General features: G+C 44.9%; 1 protein-coding gene across 1 annotated transcript in view; it reads right to left on the bottom strand.

Annotated features, from left to right (window-relative positions):
* Positions 1 to 21,115, bottom strand: part of shank2b (SH3 and multiple ankyrin repeat domains 2b) — a 127,250-nt gene that overhangs the window by 53,789 nt on the left and 52,346 nt on the right. The window contains exons 13-15 of the mRNA XM_042323342.1: positions 15,346 to 15,427; positions 10,446 to 10,528; positions 8,919 to 9,043 (exon numbers count right to left, since the gene is read on the bottom strand). Coding sequence (XP_042179276.1) covers positions 8,919 to 9,043; positions 10,446 to 10,528; positions 15,346 to 15,427 — 290 coding nt within the window. The remainder of the gene's footprint in view (positions 1 to 8,918; positions 9,044 to 10,445; positions 10,529 to 15,345; positions 15,428 to 21,115) is intronic.

Genomic DNA, 21,115 nt, shown 5'->3' with positions numbered 1-21,115 from the left:
ATTAAGTTTGCTGACCACAATGATGAGACAGCCTATAGGGCAGAGGTCAGAGACCTGGCAGTGTGGTGTCAGGAGAACAACCTGTCCCTCAATGTGAGCAAGACTATGGAGCTGATTGTGAATCATAGGAAATGGAGGGCCGAATATGCCCCCATTAACATTGACGGGGCTGAAGTGGAGCGGGGCGAGAGTTTCAAGTTCCTTGGTGTCTACATCACCAACAAACTAGCATGGTCCAAACACGCCAAGATAGTTGAGAAGAGGGCACGACAATACCTTTTCCCCCTCAGGAGACTGAAAAGATTTGGCATGGGTTCCCAAATGCTCACTAATCAAGAGCATCCTGACCGGTTCCATCAACGTCTGGTATGGTAACTGCTCGGCATCTGTCCAATACAGAGGGTAGTGCGTGGGGTCCAGTACTAGGCAGTGTCAGAGGAAGGCCCCAAAAATGGTCTCCAGTCACCCAAGTCATAGACTGTTGTCTCTGCTACCACACGGCAAGAGGTGCCGGAGCGCCAAGTCGAAGACCAAAAAGCTCCTTAACAGCTTCTACACACAAGCCATGAGACTGCTGAACAATTAATCAAATGGCCACCCGGACTATTTACATTGAACCCCCTTTTGTTTTCACACTGCTGCTACTCGCTGTTTATTATCTATGCATAGACACTTTACAAATGACCATGACTAACCTGTACCCCATGTGTATATCCTCATTATTGTTACGTACATTTCTTGCGTTAATTTTTGATTTTATTTTTATATATTTTTTTCACTTTAGTTTATTTTGTAAATATTTTCTTGACAATTTATTTCAACTGCATTGTTGGTTAAGGGCTTGAAACTAAGCATTTCACGGTAAGGTCTGCTACACCTGTTGTATTCGGAGTATGTGACAAATACAATTTGATTTGATTAATCTAGTGGTGGATTTAAGAAGTGGATTTAAGAAGTGACATCAATAAAGGGATCATAGCTTTCACCTGGATTCACCTGGTCAGTCTATGTCATGGAAAGAGCAGGTGTTCTTAATGTTTTGTACACTCAGTGTATATTGTCAATTGGTTAAATTGGAGCCGGAGTATATGTGGAGGTCCGTTTGGCCATGGCCATTCAGCCCAGCAGCACTGTCATATTATCTTCACTACCAGAGCCATACATACATGTTTATGTAAATATACAGTTGAAGTCGGAAGTTTACATACACCTTAGCCAAATACATTTAAACTCAGTTTTTCACAATTCCTGACATTTAATCCTAGTAAAAGTTCCCTGTCTTTGGTCAGTTAGGATCACCACTTTATTTTAAGAATGTGAAATGTCAGAATAATAGTAGAGAGAATATTTTATTGCAGCTTTTATTTCTTTCATCACATTCCCAGTGAGTCAGAAGTTTACATACACTCAATTAGTATTTGGTAGCATTGCCTTTAAATTGTTTAACTTGGGTCAAACATTTCGGGTAGCCTTCCACAAGCTTCCCACAATAAGTTTGGTGAATTTTGGCCCATTCCACCTGACAGAGCTGGTGTAACTGAGTCAGGTTTGTAGGCCTCCTGGCTCTCACACGCTTTTTCAGTTCTGCCCACAAATGTTCTATAGGATTGAGGTCAGGGCTTTGTGATGGCCACTCCAATACCTTGACTTTATTGTCCTTAAGCCATTTTTCCACATCTCCGGAAGTATGCTTGGAGTCATTGTCCATTTAGAAGACTCATTTGCGACCAAGCTTTATTAACTTCCTGACTGATGTCTTGACACCAATCCCTCATGCAGAAAAGCACCCCCACAACATGATGCTGCCACCCCCATGCTTCATGGTTGGGTTGGTGATCTTCGGCTTGCAAGCCTCCCCCTTTTTCCTCCAAACATAACAATGGTCATTATGGCCAAACAGTTCTATTTTTGTTTTATCAGACCAGAGGACAGTTCTAAAAAAAAACGATCTTTGTCCCCATGTGCAGCTGCAAGCCATAGTCTGGTATTGTCAATATAGGACTCATTTTACTGTGGATATAGATACATTTGTACCTGTTTCCTCCAGCATCTTCGCAAGGTTCTTTGCTGTTGTTCTGGGATTGATTTGCACTTTCCGCACCAAAGTATGTTAATCTCTAGGAGACAGAACTTGTCTCCTTACTGAGAGGTATGACGGCTACGTGGTCTCATGGTGTTTATACTTGTGTGCTATTGTTTGTACAGATGAACGTGGTACCTTCAGGTGTTTGGAAATAGCTCCCAAGGATGAACCAGACTTGTCGTGGTCTCAAATAGTTTTTCTGAGGTCCTGGCTGATTTATTTTGATTTTCCCATGATGTCAAGCAAAGAGGCACTGAGTTTGAAGGTAGGCCTTAAAAAACATCCGCAGGTACACCTCCAATTGAATCAAATTATGTCAATTAGCCTATCAGAAGCTTCTAAAGCCATGACATCATTTTCTGGAATTTTCCAAGCTGTTTAAAGGCACAGTCACCTTAGTGTGTGTAAACTTCTGACCCACTGGAATTGTGATACAGTGAATTATAAGTGAAATAATCTGTCTGTAAACAATTGTTGGAAAAAGTACAGGCACAAAGTAGATGCCCAACCCGACTTGCCAAAACTACTATAGTTTGTTTACACGAAATTTGTGGTGTGGTTGAAAAACGAGTTTTAATGACTCCAACCTAAGTGAATGTAAACTTCAACTTCAACTGTACATCCACTATGTGCATTAACTAACCATATTACAACCTGCTGTGACCCTGCTGTGACCCTATGGGCTTCCCACTTCCAGTACCTCAGTAATTCCTTCAGCATTCACCTAAGCATATACAGCCACTTAATGTGACTGCTGTGTGTGTACCTCCTGGATAGGTTGGTGTTCATGCAGCTTGAATGCTCATTTGGACCAAATGTTGAATAATTCTGTTAGCAACAAAAAGCTGACACAAGCTCACTGACAACAGTCCTCTGTTTACTGGGCGTTGACAGAACGCAGGGCTATGTGTCTATCTGGAAAAACAACAGAGAAAAAGTAGGCTACAACCGTGAGGAGAAAATAAGCGGAGAGGCGAGAGAGGAGACGAGATGAAACACACTATACTGAATTGGTGCATTCAATATACACATTCAATATACATACAGAGCATTCGTTAAGTATTCAGACCGCTTGACTTTTTCCACATTTTGTTATGTTACAGCCTTATTCTAAGATGGATTAAATCGTTTTCTTCCTTCATCAACATACACACGATACTCCATGAATACTAAGGAAAATAATTGTATTTTTTTTGTGCAAATGCATAAAAGAATGCAAACGGAAATATCACATTTACATAAGTATTCAGACCCTTTACTCAGTACTTTGTTGAAGCACCTTTGACAGCGATTACAGCCTTGAGTCTTCTTGGGTATAACGCTACAAGCTTGGCAAACCTGTATTTGAGTTTCTTCTTCTCTGCAGATCCTCTCAAGCTCTGTCAGGTTGGATGGGGAGTGTCGCTGCACAGCTATTTTCAGGTCTCTCCAGAGATGTTCGAATGGGTTCCAAGTCCGGGCTCTGGCTGGGCAACTCATGGACATTCAGAAACTTGTCCCGAAGCCACTCCTGCGTTGTCTTGGTTGTGTACTTAGGGTCAGTGTCCTGTTGGAAGGGGAACCTTTGCCCCAAGTCTGAGGTCCTGAGCACTCTGGAGCAGGTTTTCATCAAGGATCTCTCTGTACTTTGCTCCATTCATCCTTCCTTCGATGATCAATGGAAACAGGACGCACCTGAGCTCAATTTCGAATCTCATAGCAAAGGATCTGAATACTTTTTTTTGTAATACATTTGTCAAAAAACCTATTTTCGCTTTATCATTATGGGGTATTGTGTGTAGATTGATGAGGAAATGTTTTTATTAAATCCATTTTAGAATAAGGCTGTAATGTAACAAAGTGTGGAAAAAGTCAATGGGTCTGAATACATTCCGAATGCACCGTATACAATATACATATACAGGTGGTGTTGGTATTTTCTTTCCAGCATACAGCTATATGCTAGAGTGCTAAAGTATGGAAACACACTGTAACAGAGACAATCAGAGATTCAGCACCACATCACAGTGGACAGCATCTACAACTTGAGCTACTGTCACAGTGGACAACAGTGGATCACCAAAGTAACCTAGACTACAGTGTCACAATAGGTTATTGGGCTATATGCCTGGCACAACCAACTACATAGCAGCATTGGTCTGCTTCTTTAAATGAAGTCTTGGCTGGCCAACATCTGTAATAAAATGGAGCAGCCAGAACCAGAGGCCACCCAAAGAAAAACAACACTCCCTGATACTCCCTGTATATACTGGTACTTCCTGTATTGATCTGGTACTCCCTGGTACTCCCTGTATATACAGGTGCTCCCTGGAACTCCCTGTATATACTGGTACTCCCTGGTACTCCCTGTATATACTGGTACTCCTTGTATTGATCTGGTATTCCCTGGTACTCCCTGTATATACTAGTACTCCCTGTATTGATCTGGTACTCCCTGGTACTCCCTGTATTGATCTGGTACTCCCTGCTACTCCCTTTATATACTGGTACTCCCTGTATTGATCTGGTACTCCCTGTATATACATGTACTCCCTGTATATACTGGTACTCCCTGTTTTGATCTGGTACTCCCTGTTTTGATCTGGTACTCCCTGTTTTGATCTGGTACTCCCTGTTTTGATCTGGTACTCCCTGTTTTGATCTGGTACTCCCTGTTTTGATCTGGTACTCCCTGTTTTGATCTGGTACTCCCTGGTACTGAAGGGCCTAAGAGACAGATCACTGATAGAGTGAAGGGAATAAGAGACAGATCACTGATAGAGTGAAGGGAATAAGAGACAGATCACTGATAGAGTGAAGGGCCTAAGAGACATATCCCTGATAGAGTGAAGGGAATAAGAGACATATCCCTGATAGAGTGAAGGGAATAAGAGACATATCCCTGATAGAGTGAAGGGAATAAGAGACATATCCCTGATAGAGTGAAGGGAATAAGAGACATATCCCTGATAGAGTGAAGGGAATAAGAGACATATCCCTGATAGAGTGAAGGGAATAAGAGACATATCCCTGATAGAGTGAAGGGAATAAGAGACATATCCCTGATAGAGTGAAGGGAATAAGAGACAGATCACTAATAGAGTGAAGGGCCTAAGAGACAGATCACTAATAGAGTGAAGGGCCTAAGAGACAGATCACTGATAGAGTGAAGGGCCTAAGAGACAGATCACTGATAGAGTGAAGGGAGGAAGAGACAGATCACTCTGAGGTCCCAGACACACCCATCTGTAGAGCAGCACCCCCTCTCCCTGAAGACAGTGCTAGGCAGGGTAGCATAGTGGTTAGAGCTTTGGACTAGTAACCGGAAGGTTGCAAGTTCAAACCCCCGAGCTGACAAGGTACAAATCTGTTGTTATGACCCTGAACAGGCAGTTAACCCACTGTTCCTAGGCCGTCATTGAAAATAAAAATTTGTTCTTAATTGACTTGCCTGGTTAAATAAAGGTAAACTAAAAAAATTATTAAAAAAACCTTCACCTACACACCCCCAAGAGATGCACAACACCAGACAGGCTTTAAACCCTCCATCCCCATCCCCGTTCCCAAAGCTATCCACATCTCAAGTATTGACTGGACCATTAAACAGGGGTTTACTGGCAGGCTGCAAGGCCATAGGAGATGGTCTGTTGGGGATGACCAAGCAGAGCACCAAAACACACAAGAGTAAGCTGTGAACTCCCGAGACTGCCATTGTCCCCCAACCAGGGCACAGATTTGCTGTTATGTCATCATACTATTTGACAGGAATTTACTGCTGAGCTAAATAATGTAATATTTCATGGGTAATGCTGTACATTATTGGCTAGTTGGATGACAAGATCAAATCCTATTCTGAGGAATAATCACCAAAAAGACGGGAGAAGTGTGACAAATCTTAAAGCTTCCCATGATTAATAGACTGTAATAGCACGACAACAACTTTGAACGCAAAGGGACAATTCCCTGGGGCTATCTCTAGCTTGACTATACAGTAATATGGGAAGTGGTAGGACGATATTAGTTTAGCTGCAAGACATACACCACTGTACTCTATTCAAAACTGTTACAATGAAGAGTTTTGTAACACCAAAACTAGTGGCAACTGAGCTGCCACCAATGCGAAGGAGATGAAACCTTAACTTTGCTGTGGTACTGAAACACACCATCCTGAGACGTTTTTGAAACCATGCAGAATTAGATCCCTTCTCTTTTGGTGTCGTTTCCTCTTTCTATAGCTTCTAAACACTGTTATGGTGTTTCACCTCCTGTCTAGTGAAGAATTAGATCCCTTCTTCTGGAATATTTTGATGTTTAACACTGATTTATGTATTTGGTCACTTGCCAGTTTAACACATTTTGGCAGGCATTGTTGAGCTCAGGGCTCAATTCGCCAGCAGTAACTAGAGGTTTTACATAACAAATGGCAGGATACTGTAATTACCTCTACCATTTAAAGTTGGAAATGTAGGATTGGGTGGTCTCATCACTCAACGTCATTTTGCCTGACGGTTTTGATATCCGTTCATCATGATCCATTGCGCCTCATGGCACAACGAGCTGCTTAATACTCATATAGAAGTATACGTTTCTCTCTTCAAACATGCAAACAACGTTGCGTAAAATACTCATTAAGTCTGAGCATTTTTTAAACACACACAACACTTTCAAAACAGAGCAGGATAGGAGATTAGAACCAGACTTCCAATGACTTAAATCATTCAATGTCCTTGGTTGTCCTCATAAAAGACACTGACATTTGGAGCAACATATTACGTTGGATTTATTCTTACATTTTTGGGGTCAAATGAAATTAACAAAACATTGAAATGACTTGCATTCATTTATATTACTTATATGTTGCTGTTTCTTTGTTTTGTCAATTTCAATTCACCCCATAATATATATTTTTTACAGTGCGGCTGTCTGGTTGAGTGTGTAAAATTACAATGACATTCCATTTGAAGTTGGAGGTTGAATTCCCACCCCCACCTGTCCCACTTCTACCTGTCCCACTTTCATTCCTTACCTGTTTCCCTCTTGTTTCTAATCTGTATAAAAAATAAATAAATCACTGAAAAGAATGAAGGTGGAAAAAACCTATTCTCCATCGGCCCTTATCATCAATCAATATTCTGGCTATAAACCATTTGCATTTCTAAACCACTTGACAATATGAGAGACAGTCTGCAACAAAAAAAATCAACAACATATTTTTGTGTGTTTTGAATAACACCTTTGGGTGTTATTCAGAGTACTTCTATTCTGTTTTTAAAAAGACTTTGTGTATCAGAACACGTACACATTGGGTTTACGTTCAAACACCACATCTCAGTTTAGGTACACTACTTTTCAGGGTTTCGTTACACAATCACTGTGTTTTGACTCTTGTCTATTTTTACAGTGTAGTTGATGTCCCCCCTTGTTTTGTAACATCATCACCGTCCTGCTCTGACAGCTGATTTTAAAAACACAGGCTGTTCAGCGCCCAATGAGTCCATGAACACGGCGTCTGTATGCTCTAGGAAGACAGATGGCCAATCGTTATCTCCCCTCTATTCTGCCTTGTAGTACAAAATGACTTCCACCCGTCCCTGTTGAAGTAACCCTAGAAATACAATCTCATTGTAGTTCTGTTGAAGTAACACACTGAAGAACACCGACACGGAAGAAATCTAGGACGTGCCTATAAAACATTCACACAGCACACGGAGTATGCTGAGTTGGAGTTCTGAATTTTTCAAGCGCTAAATGCATTTGTTTTGCTGACATAGAACTGAAGTGACAGCCATGGAAAAATGGATGAACTGGAACGGACCTCTCCTCTCCCTAGTCTGTTCAAGCATTCATTCATTCATTCATTCCTCTCAACTACTAGACCAGAGGGTCTGTTCAACCACAACCTGTTGTGGTCAAATGTTAAGACAATGAAGTAAAGAAATAAAGAATTTAGGTGAGGCACTGTCCTGACAAAGGGAAGATAAATCCACAGCAAGAGGAGGTGAGTGCTACGCAATACTACAGTATGTGCTGTGTTCAAGTGGAATTCTAATCCATAGTGACTGTCTGAGTTAGCCTGGAATTTAACTGTTCATCCTGTTACGTTTGGGGAAACAACAGTGAAGCGGAACGTATCGGTTTGGATTTCAGGCTATGCTTGGGGATGAACTCAAATCGCCTTACAACAGGCAGAACTGGACAGTGTACTGCATGGGAGTGACTCTGAGCACAACTCTGAGGACGTTACAGTAGTTCAGGAGGGGAGCAGACAGCGCTTCAACCAACATGAGACGAGGTGTAGCCAAAAAACAATCTTTCAGCACAGTAGCGTAGTATTCCTTATTTCAGCATTAACAGAACACAGATTTCTCATTAAGTATGTTCATGAGGAATCTTTCTGGAGCTTATCCAGACTTTTATAACTCACTTTTTGAGGTTCACTTCACTTGGAGGCAGAGAAAACTATGCCAGAATTGGATGTTCTGTTCTGAAAGCCATTATTTTCTGGGTCAAACAAAACTCTAAATGCTAAATGGAGTAAACTACCCTAAATTCCCACAAAAGAGACCCATGCTTATGGAGCTTGTCGGGCCCACATTCATAAATGCTTTCAGACAGACCTCCCATCCAGTTTCAAAAGATACATAATCATCACAAATTCTTCACACTGAAAAGGAATCTTCCAAGGTCAGGAAGGAACGTTTGAATCCTCACATCCCATCTCCTCGCCTCCCTCTCAACCGTACTGGAGAAGTAGGCCCATCAGACCCTCTTTTCCAATGCATTTTATGGAGGAGGCAAGAGGAGAGCACACAAGCAATCGAGGAGAGATGAATTGAGAAAGACTATGTTTCCTTACCTCGATGAGGAAGTCTCCGTTGCGAAGCCCCGCCCGCCACGCAACACCTCCCTCGTCCACAGACTCCAAGTACTGCAAGGCAGGGAAGGCAGGGGTGGGAGTAAACTCCTCGATAGGCGTGTCCGCTGGAGGGGTGGGTGAGCAGGGCCAGGCAACGTCCCAGGTAAAGTCAGAGAGAGAAGAGAAGGTGAGAAATGGAGGGAAGCAATGTCACTGGGACAGTATCATTAATGCACATATGTAATACAGGTCATTCAATTCAATGCAACAGTGTAACGTGGAACACCTTTGAATGTCAACATTCAAAACAGACACCATCTGGGAAATGGAAAACATGTTTTACTGGACCAAATAATATGACGACGTTGCAAACCGTGTTGCGTACGCGTGTACGCACAAACACATGGACATGGAAGCTGTGCGTGCATTGACGATATACAGTAATACATGCAGGAACATCATTACAGCAATATTGCAGTAACATTTGTATTTAGACGGGATCATCCCAACGCAATGTAATTATCAGTAAGACACGGAAAACATGCATGTAGATAACAATGGCAATGTAATCACAGCTTAGTGGCATAATCATGCTGTCTGGCCAGGGACAGCAACAGAGACTGTGGGCTAGGGCTGGGGCTGCAGCAGAGGTTTGGAGCTAGGGAGACGCATCATTCACCCCTCCAGACCTGGTCCAAATAAATTCCCTGCACTGACTGAGTACAGTTCAGTAGAGAGCTGTGTGTGTGTGTGTGTGTGTGTCTCAAACTGCAGATCTGACAAACTGCAGATCTGACAGGATCGCATGTCATATACTACACACCTAAACCTATGCAAGCAGATTTTTTTATTTTTATACAAATATCAGCAAAGTCACGTCAAAGTTGACTTCAGTTTAGATGTTGCAGATTGCTACAGATGTCACATGAATACTGTGTAGCATCTTTCTCTTGCAGAACTGAAGTCACAGCACCTCCAAGAAACCGGTGGTGACAAGTGACACTTGCAATAAATCAGCCATGAAGAAAACTCCAAAGGCCGTTGTTAGTCTGCTCATTCAATACAGTAGCTTATGTTCATTTCTACTCTATGGAGCAGATGCAGAGGCTCTGGGTATGAGATTTGAAATAATTGTCTACTTGATCAGGCACATATGTTTGTGACGGGGGAAGCTGTTTAAGTCAACAGAATATCAGTAGTTATTCAGTTATTATAGGCTCCTATAGGCACCAATATTAAACGTATTATGGTGGTCACACAAAACATGATATGGGGCAGAGCTGACTTGAGAATGAGCTACAACACAAAAACTATCACACGGTCGTCAACAGAAGGGGGAAAAAAAGTATTGGAATTTCTATGGAAGGAAGTGGGTGTTCAAAACAGCATGGGTGCATAATAAGCAATATGTGTGTGATTCTCATCACTGACGCAACGGAAACAAATATTGCAACGTGGACCGGGGACGACACATGAACATAACAAGGGAGCAACAGACAGACACTAAGTTAAGGGTCCGTCTCCTACCTTTCGCCCCTCGCAGCACAAACCCGAATCCCTCATTATCCTTCTTCTGTAGAACTACCGTCTTCTCGTCAATAACACAGTCGCTGTGGAGAAAATTCCGCGCAAAGCGACCGTTGTTACTACATCCTATCATCCGCATCATAGCCACAGCTGCTCGCCCCGAGTGCTTCATCATGACAGCTCGTCGGCTGCACACCGAATTAATCAATTATGGTAATGAGTGATGCTCCCTGTGTCGATGTGACAGCGACAGCGCACCGTCACAGTGCTCCTCCAAAGTCCACCTTTGCCGAAAACGTTGAGGCAAAACAAAACAAAAAACGGGTGGAGCCGGAGACAGCGGAGAGAAAACATTTCCACCCAAAGGAGAGCAAAATCAAAAGCTGTTAACATTAGAAGAAAATAAAATAAAAATGCTTCTAAAAAGACAGCGGCTCTGGGAAGGATGGAGGGAGGGAGCGGTGAGGGGTAGCCTATAGGGTGCAAAGCTGAGTGGATGAATGAACGAACGAACGAATTAATGGATGAATGAAGACAGGCGATTTGGAGTAATCTATTTCAATGTAGTGGAAGCGACCACCCCATAGCCTGCCTATCAAATGTATGTCATTCCTCAGTCGGCAGTATCCTTTAGTGTATGCAACCTGGTCTCAGAGATGTCGTATTATTCTGTGTATACAGCAACATCTGGATGAACATCTGTATCATGGATGAAAGCTGAGAAGAGTTAGGCTATATTAGCCTACATATGTTTGCAAAATTGCATACAGACCAACATGCAGTAATGTGATTTATTGGAGTAAATAGCCTTTAACTAAACAAATAATCATACCAATATTGTGCCAAAAGAAAGAATACACAATTTGGTGAAAAGGTTTAAAAAATAAAAAAAATACATGAAAAGCGCTCACTTATTGGTTGGGTTCCAAGGAGGAACTTGAAGGGAGAGCAGCAGAGGTAGCAGCGTGATTGTGGTGGGATGCTTGGTTGCCATGGTAACCTGTTCTACTTTGAGCTGGTGATCAGAATGGGGGCTAGTCATAGTATTCCAGGACCAAAGTGACGCTACAGGTCATCATAGTGCAGGGTTTCCTAAACTCGGTCCTCTGGAGCCCAAGGGGTGCAGGTTTGGTTTTTGCCCTATCACTACACAGCTGATTCAAATGATCAACTAATCATCATCGAGCTTTGATCATTTGAATCAGCTGTGTAGTGCTAGGGCAAAACCAAAATGTGCTTGGGGTCCCGAGGACTGAGTTTGGGAAACGCTGTCATAGTGCAACAAGGTTATGGTAGATTCTGCAGAATAACTGCAGTGGACTGCAGTTGAACTGAAGTTATACTGCACTCTAACTGCAGTTACACTGCAAAATTACTGCAGTAAAATATTTTTTATTTATTTTGGATGCAGTATTTGCAGCACACTGCGGTCATACTGCACTCTGACTGCAATCGTTTGGTAAGGGTGTTCCACATGTAATACAGGGATTACAGACCTTCAGGAAACAGAATCTAATCATCTATATTCCAATATCCTAGTATGAACCCAGAAGGCAGCCTATAGCTATCCCAAAAGGCTACCGTGAAATATGTCAATACGTGAAGCAGAAAGGAGACAAATCTCAATGCAGACAGTATTTACCAAGCTAATCAGTAGTAGCCTCCTTTCTGCTACATGTATTAAGAGATTACACTGTAGCTTGAACATCAACAGACGTTTGAAGAGATTACATTCATTTATTGGAGCAGTGCAGTGCAACAATGCAACTGGTCAAGAGGACCAATCCCCAAATATGTTGTCCGTTGAGCAAGCCAGAAGCCTGGCCAAGTTTACAGAGGCTCTGTCCCTATAGCCTGGTCCCAGATCAGTTTGTTTCGGGCTGAGTTGGCAAGGCCCAGATCTGCTATGCTATGCTGAGTTGGCAAGACAGCAGCAACAGATCTGGGACCAGGCTGAAGTCCCTCACCTCTGTCACCCCCCATGCCAGAGCAGATGAGCAGAGCAGCATGCAAACAGCCATCACAGCACCGGTAACAGGGACTGTCTGTGTGTCCATGACAACCTACTTTGCTCTTACACTGGCTGTACTGGTTGGTGGGTACAGTGCATTCGGAGAGTATTCAGACCTCTAGTTTTTCCACATTTTGTTACGTTACAGCCTTATTCTAAAATTGATTCAATTGTTTTTTTCCTTCATCAATCTACACACAATATCCCATAATGACAAAGCAAACAAAGGTTTTTAGAATTTTTTGCAAATGTATTCAAATTAAAAAACGGAAATATCACAATTACATAAGTATTCAGACCATTACTCAGTACTTTGTTGAATCGCCTTTGGCAGCGATTACAGCCTCGAGTCTTCTTGGGTATGACGCTACAAGCTTGGCAGACCTGTATTTGGGGAGTTTCTCCCATTCTTGTCTGCAGATCCTTTCAAGCTCTGTCAGGTTGGATGGGGAGTGTCACTAAACAGCTATTTTCAGGTCACTCCAGAGATGTTCGATTGGGTTCAAGTCCGGGCTCTGGCTGGGCCACTCACGGACATTCAGAGACTTGTCCCGAAGCCACTCCTACGTTGTCTTGGCTGTGTACTTAGGGTCGTTGTCCTGTTGGAAGGTGAACCTTCGCCCAAGTCTGAGGTCCTGAGCGCTCTGCAGCAGGTTTTCATCAAGGATCTCTCTGTACTTTGCTCCGTTCATCTTTGCCTCGATCCTGACTAGTCTCCCAGTCCCTGCCGCTGAAAAACATCCCCACAGCGTGATGCTGCCACCACCATTCTTCACCGTAAGGTTGGTGCCAGGTTTCCTCCAGACCAGAGAATCTTGTTTCTCATCATCTTTGAGTCCTTTAGGTGCCTTTTGGCAATCTCCAACTCCAACTCTGTCGTGTGCCTTTTACTGAGGAGTGACTTCCGTCTGGCCACTCTACCATAAAGGCCTGATTTGTGGAGTGCTGCAGAGAATGTTGTCCTTCAAGAAGGTTCTCCCATCTCCACAGAGGAACTCTGGAGCTCTGTCAGCGTGACCATCAGGTTCTTGGTCACCTCCCTAACCAATGCCCTTCTCCCCAGACTGATCAGTTTGGCCGGGCAGCCAGCTCTAGGAAGAGCCTTAATGGTTCCAAACTTCTTCCATTTAAGAATGATGTAGGCCACTGTGTTCTTGGGGACCTTCAATGCTGCAGACATTTTGTGGTACCCTTCCTCAGATCTGTGCCTCGACACAATCCTGTTTCGAAGCTCTACATACAATTCCTTCAACCTCATGGCTTGATTTTTGCTCTGACATGCACTGTCAACTGTGGGACCTTATATAGACTGTGTGCCTTTCCAAATCATGTCCAATCAATTGAATTTACCACAAGTGGACTCCAATCAAGTTGAAGAAACATCTCAAATATGATCAATGGAAACAGGATGCACCAGAGCTCAATATCGAGTCTCATTCCGAAAGGTTCTGAAGACTTCTGCATTTTCCTTATTTTTTTCTTATACATTTGCAAACATTTCTAAAAAAACTTGTCTCGCTTTGCCATTATGAGTTGTGTGTAGATTCATGAGGATATTCTTCATTTCTTCTTCATTTTACAAGAAGGCTGCAACGTAACAAAATGTGGGGAAAAAGGGAAGGGGTCTGAACACTTTCCGAAGGCACTGTATGTTAGTACTGTTGGATGGAGGAGGATATCTCTGTCTCTCCTCTTGGTCTCTCCATTAAATCCATCCGGTATGTAGGCTAGTGCATGGGCTGCAATACAGTCTCCTTGGGATGTTCGTTAGTTAAAACATGTAGTTACCCCATGCTTTCTCATCTGGACCGTTCCCCGGGAAGAAGCTGAGGACATTGTGAATGGAGTGCTTTCTTTTCTAGGTACACTTTTCTTACTTTGTTACTGTTTGCATAACAGTCCCGGCATCGAATGCCCAAGTGCGAACAAGCGAGGCCCCGAGCTCAAGCATTTCTTACATCACCATCCATCTGACAGCGAGAGGTTTCACACACACACACACACACACACACACACACACACACACACACACACACCCAGCCTATCTCCTCTCCTTTGGAGACAAACACATACACGCGCACACACACTCCCACCCAGCCAATTTCCTCTTCAATGTTCTCCACTTGCACAAGTTTGCTTTGCCATAAAAGGCTTTGGCACAGTACACTCTTGGAAATAAAAAGGTCCTTAGGACTTGCACCTGTAGAAGAACACTTTACGGTTCTAGGTAGAACCCTGTCACCCACAGAGAACCCTTTTAGAAGCTTTTTTTTCCCAGAGAGAAGGATCCAAAGAGTCCTCTCAGAGCCCTTTCTTGTGCTGTAATCAGTGGCGCCACAGATTAGAGTGCGGTACTACTGTAGATGATCTGACATAAAAAATGATACGAATGAATGAAATAACTGAAATATGCACATGAAAGCCAGGTGAAAGGGTAACATGCAATGTCCCATATGTGCTATTCCCAAACGAAAAAGAAAACACATGAAATAAGCCAAGTGCTGTGTACGCTTTAGTTCACAATTTACATTCACCCCTCGCCTCATCATCTGGGAGGATTGGCTGACGAAGACCCCCCAGATGAACAGCTTACTACCGTACGTGCATAGTTGTTTCCTCCATTCTTTACAATTGAATAAGGCCGGTGACGCTACTTGAGATCTGTAGTCTGAAGTCAGACACCAAACATTAGGGGTTATGTGTCAGCAGCATCTTCGTCACAGAAGCTATAAATGTCTGCAAAACTTCTCATATGCTATAGCAGTTTAGAAGAAGATATCACACCCTGTAGAGTATCATGGTTCCACCAATTTCCTCTGAACATCCCCTTGAATAGGCATTCGGAAAAACAGTAAGTAAACCAAGACCAATCCTGAAACCAATCCTTACCTTGACGCATCAAAGCTGTCGTAGGATCCCACAGTGTAGTGCCTGAAGAGCTTCCTCCTCTCAGCTCTGTCTGCCCTGGCATCTGCAGTACAGACAACAAAACAATCAGTAAAAGGGGTGAACAATTCATTAAAGGGGTGACCATGACTGTTTTCCAAAAGGCACCCTGTCACCTACAGTATATAGTGCACTACTTTTAACCATGGCCCATAATAGGGTGCCATTTGGGACGCAAGCCATTAAGTTAGTGACGTGTAAAGGGGTGACCAATTCAACGGATGAGGCATCACATCATTTCCTGCCCTCCTCATGCTCTAAATTAACATGGATGACTGGAGTACGGTACTGTTTCGAAGTAAGAGGCAGAATATAACAGCATTTCATTTTCAAAATGAAGCTTATGGAGAGATATAAGAGATATCTTATCACATTGAACCCTTCCAAATAAATAGGTCATTATCCATGTTTATTCTATGTGGCGGTTGTGTTCAACCCATTTTATGAAATCAAATAGGTACGAATACTGAGGCAGAAAACCGACATACATTATGACCATTACGTCATTTATAATTGTTTGAAGAAGGCCCTCTTAACCCCTGAAAATAAGCAGAACATGTACCCGTACATGTACTGCTAGAAATAGCTTCACTTCAATGGCGGCTACTACCAAAACCGCACAACAGAGCCAGTCAGCCAGTGTCACAAACCACTCAGAACAAACAGATCCCGCGTCCCAAATGGTGCCCTATTCACTACACAGTGCACTACTTTTCACCCGAACCTCATAAGGATTTGGTCAAAAGTAGTGCACTATTCAGGTAATAGGGTGCATTTTGGGACTCCATGCAGAGATAGAAGACGCCATAGTGAGATTCATAGAGGCTCTTTCACAGAAACAAGCACTGCACCATATGGCACTTTATTCCCAGGTGCTGTCTCCCAGCAAATTGAATTATGCAATATAAGCCAGACCCTCAATGTACTCAAGCTGATCAAGCAGTCAGCCCAAGCCACTGTGAGTAGCCTTAAGCAGCACGTCATTGGTATAATGTTGGAACCCAGGCATGGATCAATATTGCCTAACAATCAGTGTAGGGAGGTGTGTAATGGCTTTAGAAAGAAGTGGCTGCAAATGCTGTAGTGGATTGACGCAAATTAAATAAGGGGACAAAAGTAAGGTGTGTGTGTGTGTGTGCGTGTGTCACGATTTCCGCCGAAGTCGGTCCCTCTCCTTGTTCGGGCGGTGTTTAGCGGTCTACGTCACCAACCTTCTAGCCATCGCTGATCCATTTTTCATTTTCCATTGGTTTTGTCTTGTCTTCCTTCACACCTGGTTCCAATCCCATCAATTACATGTTGTGTATTTAACCCTCTGTTTCCCCTCATGTCCTTGTCGTGATTGTTTGATTGTATGTTATGTGCAAGTTATGTTCTGGTGTGCGACGGGTTTTGTACCCACTTTTATTATTTTGTATATTTTTGTTTTCGGAGTTTTGTGAGCACTTATTAAACGACTCCGTTTATAACAAGTTCGTTCTCCTGCGCCTGACTTCGCTGCCACCAGCACGCACCCATTACAGAATCACCGACCCAAACTATGGAATCAGCAGGAGAAGGTACCCCGGCCATTGAGGTGGAGGAGCGCGTCCAGTAGCATGCAGTTATGCTTCACCATCTTGGCGCTGCCATGGATCGCGTTGTCCAGACAATGGACCGCTGGGAGAGACAGGGAGTTCTTCCAGCACCTTCACCAGCACTCTCCTGAGCACCCCTTTCCCGCCTGAACCCAGCGGGATCTGTCTCTCCTTGCCCCAGGAGTACGACGGGAGGGCTGCGAACTGCCAGGGGTTATCATTGCAATTAGACCTCTATCTGGCCACCGTCTACACGGCTCCATCGGGCTGTGAGAGGGTGTCCGCCCTCGTCTCGTGCCTCACCGGGAAAGCCCTGGAGTGGGCCAATGCCGTGTGGAGAGAGGGAGATGCGGCGTTGGACCAGTTTGAGGAGTTCAACCGCCGTTTCCGGGCAGTCTTCGACCACCTGCCCGAGGGTTGAGCGGCGGGTGAGCGCCTCTACCATATGAGGCAGGAGACGAGGAGCGCCCAGGAGTTTGCCCTGGAGTTTAGGACCCTGGCTGCCGTTGCGGGTTGGAACAACAGGGCCCTGATCGACTATTACAGCTGCAGTCTGTGCGAGGACATTCGTCAGGAGCTGGCCGGCAGAGACACCACCCTCACGTTTGACCAGCTGGTGGACCTGTCCATTCGACTGGACAACCAGCTGGCTACTCGCGCATGTTCAGATCGGGGTCTGGTGGTTCCATCCTCCCGCACCCCCTCTCTGACACCCATGGAGCTGGGAGGGGCGGTGCGCAGGGAGACCGGAGGGGGTTCCCGCTCGTGCATCATCTGTGGCCGCAGAGGTCACACTGCCGGTTGGTGCCAGGTTGGTTCCTCTGGGAATCGAGGCAGCAGGTAGGGCGCTCTGGCGTCACCCTAGGTGAGCCGGCACCATTCTCACCCAGAGCCCCCTGTTGCACATTGTATCTGTCACGTTCCTTGAGTTTTCCCCGCATTCCCAACATAATGCGCTTATAGATTCAGGCGCGGCTGGGAATTTTATTGATAGAGCCCCATCGTTCCCGTGGATGTGCCCTTCCCAGTTCATGCCTTAGATAGTCAACCATTAGGGTCAGGGTTGATTAGGGAGGTCACCGCGCCTTTGGGCATGGTGACACAGGGGGGTCATACGGAGAGAATTAGTCTCTTCCATATTGACTCTCCTGCGTTTCTCGTGATGCTGGGCCTACCCTGGTTAGCTTGTCATAACCCCACTGTTTCTTGGCCACAGAGGGCTCTCATGGGGTGGTCGTGAGAGTGCTCAGGTAGGTGTTTAGGGGTTTCCGTTCCGCACTTCTCAGGAGTCACATGTATTCCCTCCCACAGGCGGAGATGGAGGCTATGGAAACATATGTCTCCGAATCCCTGCGTCAGGGGTACATTCGGTCCTCCACTTCACCCGCCTCCTCAAGTTTATTTTTTGTGAAGAAGAAGGAGGGAGGTCTGCGCCCATGTATGGATTATGGGGTCTGAATCAGATCACTGTGAGGTATAGTTACCCACTACCGCTCATAGCCACAGTGATAGAGTCAATGCACGGGGCGCGCTTCTTCACCAAATTAGATCTCAGGAGAGCTAACAACCTGGTACGTATCCGAGAGGGAGAGGAGTGGAAGATGGCTTTCAGTACCGCCTCTGGGCACTAGGAGTACCTCGTCATGCCGTACGGGTTGATGAATGCGCCATCAGTCTTCCAAGCCTTTGTAGTCGAGATTTTCAGGGACCTGTACGGGCAGGGTGTAGTGGTGTATATTGATGACATTTTGATATACTACGCTACACGCGCTGAGCATGTGTCCCTGGTGTGCAGAGTGCTTGGTCGCCTGTTGGAGAATGACCTGTACTTCAAGGCTGAGAAATGCTTCCAGGCTGAGAAATGCTTCCAACAGTCCGTCTCCTTCCTAGGGTATCGCATTTCCACTACAGGGTCGGAGATGGGTCGGGTCGGAGATACGCACGGCAATAATTGCGTAATTGGCCGACTCCCACCACGGTAAAGGAGGTGCAGCGGTTCTTAGGGTTTGCCAACTACTACCGGAGGTTTATCTTTTTTATTTTTTATTTTTTTTACCTCACTGCTGAAGGGAGGCCCGGTGCGCTTGCAATGGTCCCTGTCAGCTGAGGCGGACAGGGCTTTTAGTCACCTGAGGGCTCTGTTTACCTCAGCTCCCGTGTTGGCCCATCCAGATCCCTCTTTGGTGTTCATAGTGGAGGTGGACGCTTCCGAGGCTGGGACAGGAGCTGTGCTCTCTCAGCGCTTGGGTACGCCACCGAAGCTCCGCCCCTTTGCCTTCTTCTTGAAGAAGCTCAGCATGGCGGAGAGAAACTATGATGTGGGGGACCGGGAGCTGTTGGCTGTCGTCAAGGCCTTGAAGGCGTGGAGACATTGGCTTGAGGGGGCTAGACACCCTTTTCTCATCTGGACTGACCACCGCAATCTGGAGTACATCCGGGCGACGAGGAGACTGAACCCTCGCCAGGCAAAGTGGGCCATGTTTTCACCCGTTTTGTGTTTACCCTTTCCTACAGACCAGGCTCCCAGGACGTTAAGGCAGACGCATCTTGCCTGGTGGCGCCGGTAGTGTGGGAGCTGGATGTGGACATTGAGCAGGCATTACGTGCAGAGTCCCCTACCCTCCAGTGTCCAGCTGGGCATCTGTACGTTCCGTCTGCTGTCCGCGACCGGCAGATCTATTGGGCCCACACGTCGCCCTCCTCTGGTCATCCTGGGATTGGTCGGATGGTGAGGGTTTTTTGGCTAAGGATGTGAGGGTTTATGTTTCCTCCTGCTCGGTGTGCGCCCAGTGTAAGGCTCCTAGGCACCTGCCCATAGGTAAGTTACAACCCTTACCCGTTCCACAACGGCCGTGGTCACACCTGTCGGTAGATTTCCTGACCGATCTTCCTCAGGGGCGCCGACAGATACGGCCATCTCGCTTTGTGTTCCTAGGAAACTATGCAGTATTTTGTTTTTTTAACGTGTTATTTCTTACATTGGTACCCCAGGTAATCTTAGGTTTGATTACATACAGTCGGTAGGAACTACTGGATATAAGAGCAACGTTAACTCACCATCATAAAGACCAGGAATACAACTTTCCCAAAGCGGATCCTGTGTTTTGCCCACCTCCCAGGACAAGGGATTGGATCCCAGCCGGCGAACCAAAACAACGATGCCATAAAAGGGGCAGACGAAGCGGCCTTCTGGTCAGGCACCGGAGACTGCCACATCGCGCACCGCTCCCGAGCATACTACTCGCCAATTTCCAATCTCTTGACAACAAGGTTAATGAAATCCGAGCAAGGGTTGCATTCCAGAGAGACATAAGAGACTGTAACGTTCTTTGCTTCACGGAAACATGGCTCACTCGAGACACGCTATCGGAGTCGGTACAGCCAGCTGGTTTCTTCACGCATCGCGCCAACAGAAACAAGCATCTTTCTGGTAAGAAGAGGGGCGGGGGGGTATGCCTTATGATTAAACAATGCGACTTAATATAATGTTTACATACCCTACATTACTCATCTCATATGTATATACTGTACTCTACCATCTACTGCATATTGCTATCTTTATGTAATACATGTATCACTAGCCACTTTAAACAATGCCACTTTTATATGTTTACATACCCTACATTACTCATCTTATATGTATATACAGTACTCGATACCATTTACTGCATCTTGCCTATGCCGTTCTTCTGTACCATCACTCATTCATTATCTTTATGTACATATTCTTTATCCCTTTCATCCCTTTCCACTTGTGTGTTTAAGGTAGTAGTTGTGAAATTCCTAGGTTAGATTACTCATTGGTTATTACTGCATTGTTGGAACTAGAAGCACAAGCATTTCGCTACACTCGCATTAACATCTGCTAACCATGTGTATGTGACAAATAAAATTTGATTTGATTTGATCCTTCACAGGGTAACACCACGATCCTGGTCATTGTGGATCATTTTTCTAAGTCTTATCATCTCCTCCCTTTGCCTGGTCTCCCTACAGACTGCGGAGGCCCTGGTTACACACGTCTTCCGGCACTATGGGGTACCTGAGGATATAGTGTCTGATCGGGGTCCCCAGTTCATGTCGAGGGTCTGGAGGGCATTCATGGATTGTCTGGGGGTCTCGGTCAGCCTTACCTC

This window comes from Oncorhynchus tshawytscha, linkage group LG06 (genome assembly GCF_018296145.1).
Source record: "Oncorhynchus tshawytscha isolate Ot180627B linkage group LG06, Otsh_v2.0, whole genome shotgun sequence".
In the NCBI taxonomy this organism is placed as follows: Eukaryota; Metazoa; Chordata; class Actinopteri; order Salmoniformes; family Salmonidae; genus Oncorhynchus; species Oncorhynchus tshawytscha.
The sequence above is the reverse complement of the archived record's forward strand: the minus strand, read 5'-3'. Positions and strand labels throughout refer to the sequence as shown.